At 31.6% G+C, this 13,287-nt stretch overlaps 1 protein-coding gene across 1 annotated transcript; it reads right to left on the bottom strand.

Annotated features, from left to right (window-relative positions):
- Window positions 1-266: 266 nt before the first annotated feature.
- On the bottom strand, window positions 267-9,521 carry LOC129957402 (uncharacterized). The gene is made up of 2 exons (XM_056069704.1): window positions 9,321-9,521; window positions 267-2,447 (listed from the first exon to the last, which is right to left on the bottom strand). Exon 2 carries the CDS (start codon window positions 2,423-2,425, stop codon window positions 743-745), a length of 1,683 nt encoding a protein of 560 aa, XP_055925679.1. The 5' UTR covers window positions 2,426-2,447; window positions 9,321-9,521; the 3' UTR covers window positions 267-742.
- Between the last annotated feature and the right edge of the window lie 3,766 nt (window positions 9,522-13,287).

Raw genomic sequence — 13,287 nt, 5'->3', positions numbered from 1 at the left:
TTGCGATGTCACAAAACAATGATACAATTTACAAGTTACCAAATTTTATTACACATAAAATTTCTCTGACAGTCTTAACACTAACAATTTCAAGATAATCCATACGAAGATTAGTGAACATCTATACACGAACATTCACCAAACATCAAATATGTAGACAAATATTTGGTAATGCTTTATGCAAGAACACTTTGAAAGAACAAATAAAATGTTAAAAGAACTTGATTTTTAAAGATAAATTCAAATTCAATTTTCTGCATAAAATAAATTAGAAAAAATTTTTAGTTTTCCCATGAAAACAGTTTTAAAAATCGCTGCATTACAAAGTAATGTAGTTGCTGTGCGATGTCACACAACTATGATACAATTTTCATTTACAAAATTTTACTACCTATAAATTTTCTCTGACAGCTTTAACATCAACAATTTCAAAATATATCATACCAAGATTTGCACACATCAATGCACTATCATGTACAAACATCAAATGTGTACACACATATTTTGTAATGCTTCATGCATGAACACTTAGAAAGAACAAATAAAATATTAAAAGAATTTGATTTCTAGAGATAAGTTGAAATTCAATTTTTTGGCAAAATAAAATAGTTTTAAAACAAAGTTTTAGTTTTCACGTGAAAGCGGTTTTAAAAATCACCGCATTAAAAGGTAAAATATTTGATTTGCGATGTCACACAACAATGATACTAATTGCAGTTTACCAAATACCCATGCATGGAACTTATCGGAAAAGAAAATCAATACACTTATCGTATGCTGCTTTCAAAGGAATTAAAAGTTTTTTTACAGCCTTCGGTTCTTCTCTTTCTTCTTCTTCTTGAATTTCAAGATCAGTGTTATTCTGGACATCTTCTAGAATGTAAAGAACAGTGCTATTGCTCTCATTTATGAGACGCTGGATTCTTTCCTTATGATTTAATCCGCGATTTTCACTGAATAACTTCAAATTCCTCCGCCTGCCTGATTCGGACAGTTTGACCTCTTCGATGAAAAGATTCATCAATTCCCATTTACCCTCCTTCATTAGTTCGAAATTAATGAAACTTCCTGTAGAAACCAAAACATGTTCATCTTTTCCTTGAGCGACCAGATGTCTGAAAAGAAATTTGACAGTTTCTATGTCGTCACTTCGAATAAAATCTCGCAAAATGGTATTGTAGGCAACCAACGCGAAATTGAAATCAAGGGGATCGAGCAGGAAAAATTGCTGAAATAATTTCGAATGGTTATATCCCCAGGAACTGTTCCGGGACAGATTTAAAAGCACCCGGTAATAAGCGCGTCCTGAAATTGAAGGATATTCGGATTTTGCTAGCTCGATAAAGGCATCTTGCCTGGGCCAATCCAGCACGCACTTCAAGATCTCACAAGGGAAGTGCGAAAACAAGATCTTCTGCTCATACGACTGCATCACGGACATCAAATAGAACAAAACGTCGCCTGATTCTTGGCGTTCCTCCATGTAAAAATAATAATCTTTTGAACGTTGCAGTGCTACAGACATGGCGGTTTTGATCAATAATTCTTCTTTTTCTTCGAACGTTAACTTTTCATAAAAATACTGAGCAGCTGTTCTGTAACCGAAGATTGCAGCACATTCGAACCCTAGGTGGTTAATGGAGGGGTGGAATCTTCCGTTTTCTTTAAGGTATCTAAGAATTTTTTTTACTTCTCCTTTTATGATGAAAGTCCAAATAATGGCTAAATCTGGGTCCCTCACATTCACAGATTTGGCATCATAATAGGACTTTTTGCTTTTTTCGGGCATCTTTTGCCATAGCTCTCTGATGTCCTCTTCTAAGCAGTACAGACAAGCCAGCTTGTAACGTTGTGCCACGCCCAGCTTTTCGTGACGAATGAGTGCTGCGGCTGTTTTCCGATAATCCACACTCCCCAAGCTAGTCCAGCACAGGTGCTTCAAATTCTCCATTTCGTTTAAGTTACACGGACCTAAATAATCTTCATGGAGGTCCAACCATTTTATTATTTCTCTGGAAACAGATTTCATTAAACTGAATAACTCGTGTTTCATCGTTTGTGGAAGCGGAGCTTCAGGTAGAAGATTTTTTAACAAATCGTACATCGTTGTTTCGTGTTCCTTTTGACGTCGCGCCGCTGAATCTGTTTGCCCAGCATACGCAAGCATCTTGCGGTGACAGCACAACTTTACAGCCAATCTCCTCATAGCAAGCTCTTGAAGCGAGATGAAATGCAAGCTGCTGAGATCAAACCCCTTTGTCAATGCACTTTCTGGCAGATCAGGAATTTCTATAATTAGTTGAAGGGAATTTCCAATTTTAATAATCTTACGTTTATTAGGCTTGTTTTCCAGATTCATCTGATTGTCCATCGTTTTGGGACACTTTATATGAATATATGGACCTAGAGCTATCACCTCTGCCATCAGTTCGCTGCAATGCCGCTACCTGTAAAGAAAGAACAAACAAGATTATCGGTATTTTGGCAAAGATATTTTTTTATGATAAAACTCCTTGAATAGCAGCAATCATTATTAATTTAATTTAGATTCATTAATATCCCGTTTGAAACCAACACTGTTATTTTGGATCAGATCTTGTAATTTTAAACCAAGATCAGACGACGAATACGACCCCAGAATTTCCTTTTTAAAAACTTCCACACCACATGAGTTGGCGGATGTTTGGCCGAAGACATCAAATTTAGACATTCATATACGACAACTCTTTAGAGGACACAGGTTTCGAATTTGGAGGCCTGCGGCACTTTATGATTTTACACTGAGCCCTCCAAGAATCAACATTAACTAGAAAAAAGAATTGTTGTTAAAAATATAGCAAAAGTGATTTGTAACTATCTTTAAGAGAGTAAAAAGAAACTTTAACTTACAAGAAGATCTCTAACTACGTTTTCTCATTGATTAGTTATCAATTCGTCGTCTATGAGGTCTACGACAGGTGTATCAACAGGTGCAGTTTATAAGACGCATCTGACACTGAGCTCTGAGGAACAGAAGCACCTGACACACTTTATAAAAATTCATGTACATAAAATAAAGAGTAGGGAATTCAATTAAAATATATGTTTTAATGTCAAACAGTTTGGCGGAATCTGAAAATCGGTGAAATCCTCTGAAAATCGGTGAGAGTAATATAAAATGAATTCCAGAAATTCAGAATATATAGGCAGAAGCTTCCATCTGAAAAACAAACTGTTTCCATATTTGTTTCTCATATACGACATATAAAGAAAGTATACTAATCGTCAAAAAATCGATCTTGAGATTTTGACGAATCTGCAAATTAGAGGCCAAAAAGTTAAAAAAAAAAGCATTAAGTCTATCTGATTACCTGACTGTCTCTCTAACTGTGATAAAAATAACTCAAAAAATACTTTGAGTAAAAGGGATAAAATTTGTTGTTCGATCTTTATATCAAATTTTAAAATTCCTTTGATATTTAGAGCGACATCGACTCAAAAGAAATCTTTCTGTCCGGTTTTCCGAAAGTAAGTTAATAGGATAGCTACGAGCCAATTAACGCTGGGTTAGACTGTTTGGTAAGGCGTTGGATTTGCATCCCTTGGGATGTGAGTTCGAACGCCACCTGCCGAAGACTATCCCTTAACACTAGATGCTGCTGCTGAAGAAGAGATGCTGAAATTAAGCTTCGAATCGTTAAATTCGTCGGCGGGTTTTCCTATGACAAGTGCCATAAGCAGCAATGGAGAAAAACAAAGAGAGTTAGTTGGATTAAATTTGGTGTATCGATTTAATAAATAAACAGTAGACGCCTATCATATTTAGAATCAAATTCGTCAAAGAATTAACTTTCTGTCTGTCTGTACTTTCAGAAGTAAATTTAATTCAAGAATGCATTACTTAAATCTATGTCATTTGGTATGCAATTTTTCGACTTCAGTCTTATTCAATATCAAATTTGGATCCACATGGGTGTAAACACCGAATCTCTAAAATTAATTCACATTTTAGGGTACCTATTGCTAAATGTCAGAGTTAAATCTCCAAAACAGTCGCCAAGGATTACTTTAAAGATTTAGCAAAAATGCTTAATTCAAGCCAAAGATCAAGTTGGTGTCATTAATGTTACCAAATGCCCTGCCACGTATTAGTGCCCTTACCTAAGGTCCAAACTTTCATGAAAATTAATAGGAATAACACCTTCATTAGAGAGAATGCGAGAAGGTTTTGGAGTAGACTTCCTTTGGTTTAAAACTTTCTGATACTGTTATGGTTCCGAGATTCTTTCAATTTGCTAGTCGATGAAGAAACAGTCCTTTAAAATTCAAAAACATTTATTTAAAAAGATTTTAGGAAATTCAGGACTTTACACGAACCAAATATTACAATGGCGCACTGGAGTACAGCGCAATTCAGTGGTAACTAATATCAAAATAACAGACTTGAAAAATTCTCATGCGATCAGATCACCAGCGAAAATGCTTTCAGTGAACTCTTCTCTCTCTACTTATCCCATGACATGTCCTATTTATACCCAGCCTTGGCGAGAAATGACGTAAGCATTATTGTACTGATAGATTTCCAAAAAACTCCCCTAAATAAGGGAATATTATTGCTAGAGCTTCAATTCTCAAACTTTCGAAATCTAAAGAATTGTGGGAAAGACCGCCAAAAGTCTGGCCAAGTCAATGGAAAAGTCGCCAAATTCGTCGCCAAGTGGCAACCCTGCAAACTGATAAACCGATCAATCGTTAGCGGTTACTTACGCATAAAATATATTTCGTCTGTAAAATTTACAAAAAAATATAATAAAAAAATATTTACAAATCCCTAACAATATAATCTGTTTCAGCAGACAAATTTGAATGACAGATTATATGGATCATCAGTTTGATGAAATACTTTATTTTTTGCAATCACTATCTGTGATAATTTATGAAGACAATCAGTTATGCGTGAAACTGTCGAAAATCGGACACTGTTCCTTCAAGAACCAAGACCGTAGATGAAAATTTCACAACCGAAGACATCTTAATTAGAATGGATACAATTCAGTCAGAATATTGTCAAATCAGGAATGTGACAGCACATAACCTGTAAAAAAACAATTAACATATTCTGAATTTGAAAATGTCATTGCTCTAATTTTTCTCTGAAAACCAGAAGCTATGAGCGTTTCGAAACCTTTTCACCCATTCTGTAAAAAGGTACTATCCCATATCCCCGGCCGAAAATTGTGAAGGGCAAAGAAATTAACTCATGCATGGCATAAGCGTACAATAGTTAGGAAATATTAATGTTTGGCATGAACTCAGCTTTTTTACTGAATCTAGAGCTTGATCCTTAGCGTGTTCTTAGGAAATTAATCCCTGGCATGTTTTAACAGTATCCCAAAATCGTGCTGGTTTTTTATACACGGTTTTCTGAACCGATTGAAACAAAAATTTGATGCTCTTTGCAATGGTAGTGCGAAAATCTCATGCCTAATTTGATATATTTAACCAAATTAGAAATAAAAATTAAGTTTAATGCAAAAAGAACCAAAAAGAAAGATATGATGAGTCTGGCCTGTAAACTTTCTCAGGGGTGACACTCAGGCAGTTATTCTTGTTATTGTGTAATTTATTCTCTTTCCTTTTGCCACACTAATTTTACATACCAAACCTAATTTTCTGGGATTTTCGGGTGACAAGGGATCAATGATTTGGATGAAAGTCAGACCGCTCATAGTAAAAACCTGAGCTGGACCCTTGAGAATGTCTTCCGGCAAGATACATCTTTCTTTTTGGTCATTTTTTGCATCAAACTTAATATTTATTTCTAATTTGTTTAAGTTTATTTGTGTTTAGTTGTAGCAGCAATAGCGCTCTGTAAATACAATGTATCTTTTGTTATTTGATTTCAGGAAATATATTTTTTTAAATGAATTTCATAATGATTGCTTTGGAAATGATAGTTTCTTGATATATTTAGCTCACTGCATGTCCGAGTTATCGCGTTTACGTGCTTCTGAAAGTAGAAACCGACAGACGATCAATCGCTTATTGGATTTGGATCAAAATTTGAAAAGGGTTAAGACTTACACATGCTAATTCTGTGCATTGAATTTTATCTACATAGCTCTCTTCTTTTTGTAGTTTTTGTGTTAATTATTATTTGGAAAGGGCAGACAGACTGACTTTTACTGGAGTTGGCACAAAATTTGATAGAAAGGTGGATTTTTTTGATGCTCAAGTGTTGTTTAAAAGATGGAAATGAGTCGAAAATCTCTATTTCGAATTTTTTAAGATTACAATATTTTTTTTGTATACTTCAAGTAAGAGAAAAAAACAAGTAGGTATTCTAAATATGCATGAGTGTTTACATATAAAAGCAAAAAACTTTTTATCATACGAGGCAAATATTATTCTGGAATGCCAAAATTTAAATCTAATTGATTTTATTTTTTATTCATTCTATTTGCTTTTCTCTGTATTGTGTTCACTACATAAAGCGAATGTTGCCAATCAGAAAAAAATATATATTAAAAACATATTTTAATGATAGATATGTTTGAACTAAAGCATCAGAAGTTGGGAAACCCCCAAAAGTCATAGAAAATAAGCCGAAGTACGAATTCAGCTTGTACATGGTAAGTGCAGTTAGAAGAATTTTAGGTACCTTAGATTAGAAGAATCTGAAGATATCTTATTTAAATACTTCATAAGAAAAAGAATTATTTATATTTCGGCATAAATAGTTGAGTTATTAAATCTTTTATTATTATTAAAATATTTAGTTCTACCAATATCTTTGTTTACATCAAACAAATGAAATATTTGAATTGTTATGTCAATAAAACATTTGCGTGTAGTCATTTCAATTGCATCAAAAAATAAATACGATTAGTTATAACAAATCAGAGGAAATGTGATGAATTACATTAAACAGAAACTAAAAGTTTTAATTAATATTGAAATCAGAAGAAAATTTTAGCTGAGAATTTTTTTTGACCAGAATATTTATTTATTGAAAAAATTAATTTTCTGTAATTTATTAAGCGCTATCCCCCTATGGCGACCAGCTGGTTCACCAGGAGTAAATTTCAATAAAATTTTCAATTAGATATTGAATAATCTTAATTTTTTAGTAGCTTCTGTTTCAAAATATTTTTAAACTTCGAATTTTGATAGTCGTAGAGCTAATACAGTTATAGAAGCTTTAAGATATCCAGTGCATTTTACTATACAACTCTTTAATTTTCTGTCAACTCCTGTAATATTTAAATTTGAATTTTAAATGGATGCAATAAAACTTTAATAAATAAGGCAACTTTTTGGCTGAAACTAAAGATACTTTTTATATATGACTACAGGATATCGTATCCTTCAATATTGTAATTTGCCATAACACACACACACACACACACACACACAACACACAGACTTATCTTTAATTTAAGCGTAGATAAATAAATGTGTGTTTGTGTGTTGGCGCTCTACAGGCCAGACCTTTCGACTTACAGCTACCAGATTTGGCCCATGTATACCTTGAAGGTTGGAATGTGCACCTCGGAGCAGTTTGTTATAATTTTTAAGTAAAGTTTTAATTGATTAAAAATTAAGCGAAATTTCATAATTTTTTTTCCCGATAACTTACAAAATTATTACAGCACTAAACTAATTTTCACAAAATCAAGTAATATATTAAATAATACTAATGTTTTAACCAAGAAATTATATTTCCTTTTTAAAGAATTTCTTGAAAAAAATTTAATCATATTTTTCAACAATTTATTTTGCACAAAATAAAAATATAATATAAGCTGCACGTACACCTTACGAGCCAAATGGGAAAAATAAGCTTTTATCAATGTGTTGCCATCACATTATCAAAAGCTAAAAATAAAAAATAAGTTAAATACTACTGAAAATTAAACATATTAAATATATAAAAACGTAATTTTCAGCCCGTGTCTGTATGAAATGAAATAAATATAAAATATGATATTTTCTAAAGAGTAAATTCAAGTAAAAGTTTGCTATGATTCTTTATAATACCTATATAACTAATTGAATAAAATAGTTCTATTTAAGGCAGATACGGTTTAATATATACATCTACTCTAATCAGGACCCAACAGCTAATTTGTAAACCTTTAGCAATACACAAACGTGTGCGAACAAAATGATCTAAATGAAACAAACAATTATATTTTTTGTAATTTGTGTCAATAAATGCTCTGATAAATTTAGAATTTTAAATTTTTACATATATCCTCTGCCCTGTGAATCATATTTTTATAAAATATTCTTGAGACGCTAACATTTTAAATACTCAAAAATTTCACTCCAATCAACAAAATCAATCACTAAATCTGTCCTATTTATGTAAATTTGAATATCATTATTCTTTAAAAACGCGCGATGGGAGATGCTTGGCACGAAAGAAGCCAATCATCTCTCTTCATTTTTATAAAAAATTGCAATTTCTTCATGTAAAATTTCCAAAATAAAAATTTAAAAAAAAATTCTGAAAATCTTTAATAGGCTGAAGCATTTAAACAGTTTGAAGCAGAGAAAAATTATTTTTAATATTTTCTTAAAATCGTCAAAGGCAAGGTCGAATTGCGCCTTATACGGGTCTTTAGGCAGTCACTAAAGTCATGGGCATTTTTCTCACATAAAATATTTTTTATTCTTTTTAGTATATAAACAGTTTTAAATACCATGTTTTATCGAATTGAAATAGAAAAATATTAAATTCTAAGATATTAGATTTACATAGCATACAAATTATTAAAAAAAACCGAATTACAATTGAAAAGCAATTTTATATAGGAAAATAAAAAAATGATAACATTTCACAGAATTTAAATACGATTTAATGATACGATCGAACATTTTTTTAGATTGTAAAGCAATGTGTGCATAGATATTTAAAATTATAAAGCAATGAAATATAAAACTAACAAAAGGAAATTAATTAGCAAAATTTTAAATAGTATTACAACATTTGAAAGATACTTAGTTGCATTTTGAATAAATTTTAATATATGGTATTTTTATATTAAATAAAAGTACAAAATATTTGAAAAATATTTCGAAATCTAATTAACCCCTAGTCTTCGGTAAAAGGGGCAAACACACCAAGTTTCTGTAGAATTAAAGAATGAGGAGCAATTTTTTTCACCTAATCTCCACCAAACAGGCGGAAAATCACTAATTGTTTATGAATGAATACAGTTAGATTATCATTGGTAGAAATAATTTTAAAAATAAACGTTTCCTAAAGATCATTCAATCGCTCATTATTCGCTTTCTGTCAACAGGTCAATGACTGAACGACGTAAACAACTTACCTCTTTTGTATTATGGAGATTCTATTTCATTTTCAAGGTCGGATCTTTGTAGATACGAAATACAAATCACTGTTTTTTCACTCTAGCCAGAAATCAATTGGTATCGAAGAACTATTCAACAATTACCGACAAAAATTAAACCGTTATAAATTGTAAAAATCGAATACGACAGCAGCCGCACTTCTAGAACGTCTGAACCGATGGTCGAATCGCATCCGAATGATGCCACTTGAAGACGATCGATCCGTTTTGCTCTGGTGCTGATGATGATGGTTGAAATTTGACAAATTGCGCAGTTTTTAATTTTTGATGCAGCCAGTAATAATTTGAATTGAAAGAATATATTAAAAACATGTTTCAACCATTTTTTCCGAATAAAAAAATCAAAAATAGTTTGTTTGTTGTTTTAAATTTTAGATAAAATTTCTTCAAGCCCGGATTACACGAGCTTCATTTTTTTTCTCCATATTACAAATATTGTAATTTTTTTTATCTGTTCTAAAAAATTGCTTTCTCAAATCATATTTTTATTTTTTTTAAAGCGTTATTAAGACCGAACCGTGAAATGTTTGAAAAGAAAAATTTAAATTGGAAACTATCATTTTTTTTTATTACATTTTCACCAAAGCTTGCGTTTATAGTTCTATGCACTGTGAAAAGATGGACCCTGCAGCAATCTGCTTCTGGATAATCCTAGAATCAGAAATCACAAATATTGAAATCTAGCTACCGATATTGAACCATAATCTCCCTTTAGAACTTTTTTCAATAAATAACACCACTTAAGTAATTCGTCACTTCGAATGACAAAAATGATTCTGCAATTCGAAGATGAAAATGAATTATTATTTTCTTTACTTTTCAACTTCATAGAATTCAGTCTTCCATTTTGTGAAAACATGGCATGCAGATATAAGCACGTGTAGTGACAATGGGAAAAGGGGGAGGGGGGGGGGGGTCGATTATATAAATTTTATGCTTAAACTTGACTTGCAGAGGTTTTGTACTTGAATGATCCATATTAAAACGAAATAACATTTATATATCAGAGCAATATTCTAATATTTCTAATTTAACAAATTTTATATTAAATTCGTTAAAAAATTTTTTAAAAAAATGTGTGCTATATAATTTCGAAAATGTCTTTTTCTATAATTAAATAATATTTAGATTGAGTTCATTTTTTTAGTTTTTCGTTTATAATTGATTTTAAATTTGCATTTAAAATTTTTCTAATGTGAGAAATACAAATATCGTTCACGTATAAAGTGGCTTGTAATTAAATATTTCATCGTTTATCGGAAATTACTAATATAAAAATATACTTGCATACTTATAGGGATATAGATATTACTTTTTTCCTTTATATATATAATTAAAAGCAATAAAGTATGAATCTTGTATATGAAATTAGAAGGGTTGGAAAGCCCCCCCCCCCACTCAGATGCTATATATTTTTTTTATTGCCTATAGGTAGGTACCTAGAGGGCTTCCTCTGCCCCTGACTTGAGTCGGCTTAGATTCCTATATAGGCAAAGAAGACAAATGACTTGCCAACGAGGTTTGTTTTCTGGTATTTTCAAAGCAATTTCTTTTCGAACTTTCATTTGACTTATAAGAATCGTGACTCGGTCTAATTTATATAAAATAAAGTTTCGCTTTAATTTTTCTCTGATATTCCTTCTTTAAAGCCTTTTCTGAATTTCGTTTTATAATTCTAGCCATAGAATGTTGTCTCTTCAAGAATTTCACACATATTCTCCCCCCCCCCATTCCCTTTACCGCATAAATTTTTGAACCTTGGATAAGATCGCGAATAGCTAACGAAAAATTTAAAATACGATTACGAAATCTTTGGCGTGAATTCAACATTTTTACTGAATTGGTAGTGTTATTGGCAATCAATTATTAGCATGCGGATAGTAGTAGTCGAAAACTGAATTATTGCTTTGAACATGCTTTTCCCAACTGACTGAAAACAAATTTCGACAAAGAATTACAATTTTAGTTACAAAATGTCAATTTCATATGTTTTTTTTTCTTTTTTTTTTGCATTTTTGAGTTATAGCGTTCATATTCTTGTGAAAGTACAGACTAACCGAAAGTCAATTCCCTCACGGATTTGATTCCAAATTTGATATCTACACTTTGCATGCTAAATCTTTGTATCAAATTTTATCCATCTAGTTTCCCTTGTGTTTTGTAGTTATAATTGACATATTTGGTGTGAATACAATATGCCGAATTTCATGTGTCTGGTTCAAATCCTTTTTAAGAGACCTTTGTCACAGAGAGACGGATCGACAAATAGACATAATGCCAAACTGGGTTTTTCGAACTTAGTGAGGTTTAAAACGTAGAGATATGCCAAAATTTTGAATTCAAATGTTTTGGTGATTATAATATTTTTTTTATACTTTGTGTGCAATAAATAAACACGTATATACCTTTATTATTTAAAAATAATACCCGAACTTAGTTAAAATAATAATTAAACTGAGTTAAAAAAAATTTTCATTCATTTTTATTTTGTTTGAAGCTTTTTTCAGATTTTACGATGAATTTTTTTTCAAGGTAATTTACTTATCAACTCTTGATAAAGTTACGAGAAATTAAATGTTATGTTATTTCTCTTAGTATTACAAACGGCTTATAAAGAAATGAAACTTATATTACGTTAAAAAATATCTGTATTTGAAATTTGAAAAGTATTGTTTAAGGGTTCCTAGAGATCCTTTGAAGATACCAGCCTGGATAATCCGGCCGTATTTAATTCGGGGAGAAGGTACTAATAAAAAACAAACATGCGAACACAATAGAAATTCCTATAGAATGCAATAAATTATTGCACCGAATGAAGATCGTTCGATTGTAAAACTCTTGTAGATGAAAGAGAAGAATTGTGCATGTGTAATAATTTGTTAAAAAATTGTAAAGGTGCAGACTCGGCATTTTTGAAAATGTCCAAAACACAGGGCTTGAGAAGTTTTTTTTTTAATAAAATTTTTATCTTTTTTTTTTCCTTTTTTTTAATTTTTTGTATACGAAGTATACGAGTCTGTCCGTCTGCCTGTCTACGACAAAAATAACTCAAAATCGCTTTGAGCTACAATGATGAAGTTTGGAATACGGCTTTTACACTGAATTTTTAGATATCTATTAAATTTTGAGTAAAATCTCTTCAGGGGAAGTCCATCTGTCTGACTGTAAACTACGAAACGAACGACTACGAAACGAAGAGAGCTAGATAGATAATATTCGGTACACAGATTTAAAATCTACATTGTAGACATCCAAATTTTAAATTCAATCCAACAATGGGATCCAATCCAAATATAGACCGTCTATCGGTCTATATTTTCAGAGGCATGTAAACGGAGACAACTCCAAAACATAATGACTTAAATATCTCGAATCAATTATAAAAGTTTGTGACTTCCATTGCAGTTTAGTGTCCAATCAATCGATTCAGAAAAGCTTTTCTAAAATACAAATTCCATTTTCAGATACTATTAACAGCAAATTAGAAATTAATCGAAAATAAACTCCCCTAGTATGACATGACAGATTCAGTAAAAATGCTAAATTCGCGTCAAAAGTTAATATTTCTAATTTATTGTACGTCAATGGCAAAAAATTCGAAAGCACTGCAAACGCGTGATAAGCGCATGCCTTTGCCGTGCTTTCACTGGCATAACCAGTTTATTAGAGAGTATGTAAGAATAGAATGCAATGTGTTTCACAGTGAATAGAATGCAATTTGCAATCAATAGTACATGCAATACATCTGCATAAATAGACGCTTTTCTTACAGTAAAGTGTTTATGCAAGCTGCAGTCACACGTGCCATCTATGCTACAAAACCGATCAATAGTTTGAAAGGACACTTCTCTGTTAATAAAGAGTGAGGAGCCTGGATCTTCGCGGGGCATTGTGGGAAAAATCGCCCACCTGTTGGAAGAGTGTA

The sequence above is a fragment of the Argiope bruennichi genome, chromosome 11 (genome assembly GCF_947563725.1).
Source record: "Argiope bruennichi chromosome 11, qqArgBrue1.1, whole genome shotgun sequence".
NCBI classification, from domain to species: domain Eukaryota; kingdom Metazoa; phylum Arthropoda; class Arachnida; order Araneae; family Araneidae; genus Argiope; species Argiope bruennichi.
Note: the sequence above shows the minus strand (reverse complement) of the source record. Positions and strands in the feature narration are given on the sequence as shown.

Bases quoted from the DNA above. Each gene is read 5' to 3' on its own strand.
- LOC129957402 (XM_056069704.1), bottom strand. From the start codon at position 2,425: ATGGCAGAGGTGATAGCTCTAGGTCCATATATTCATATAAAGTGTCCC.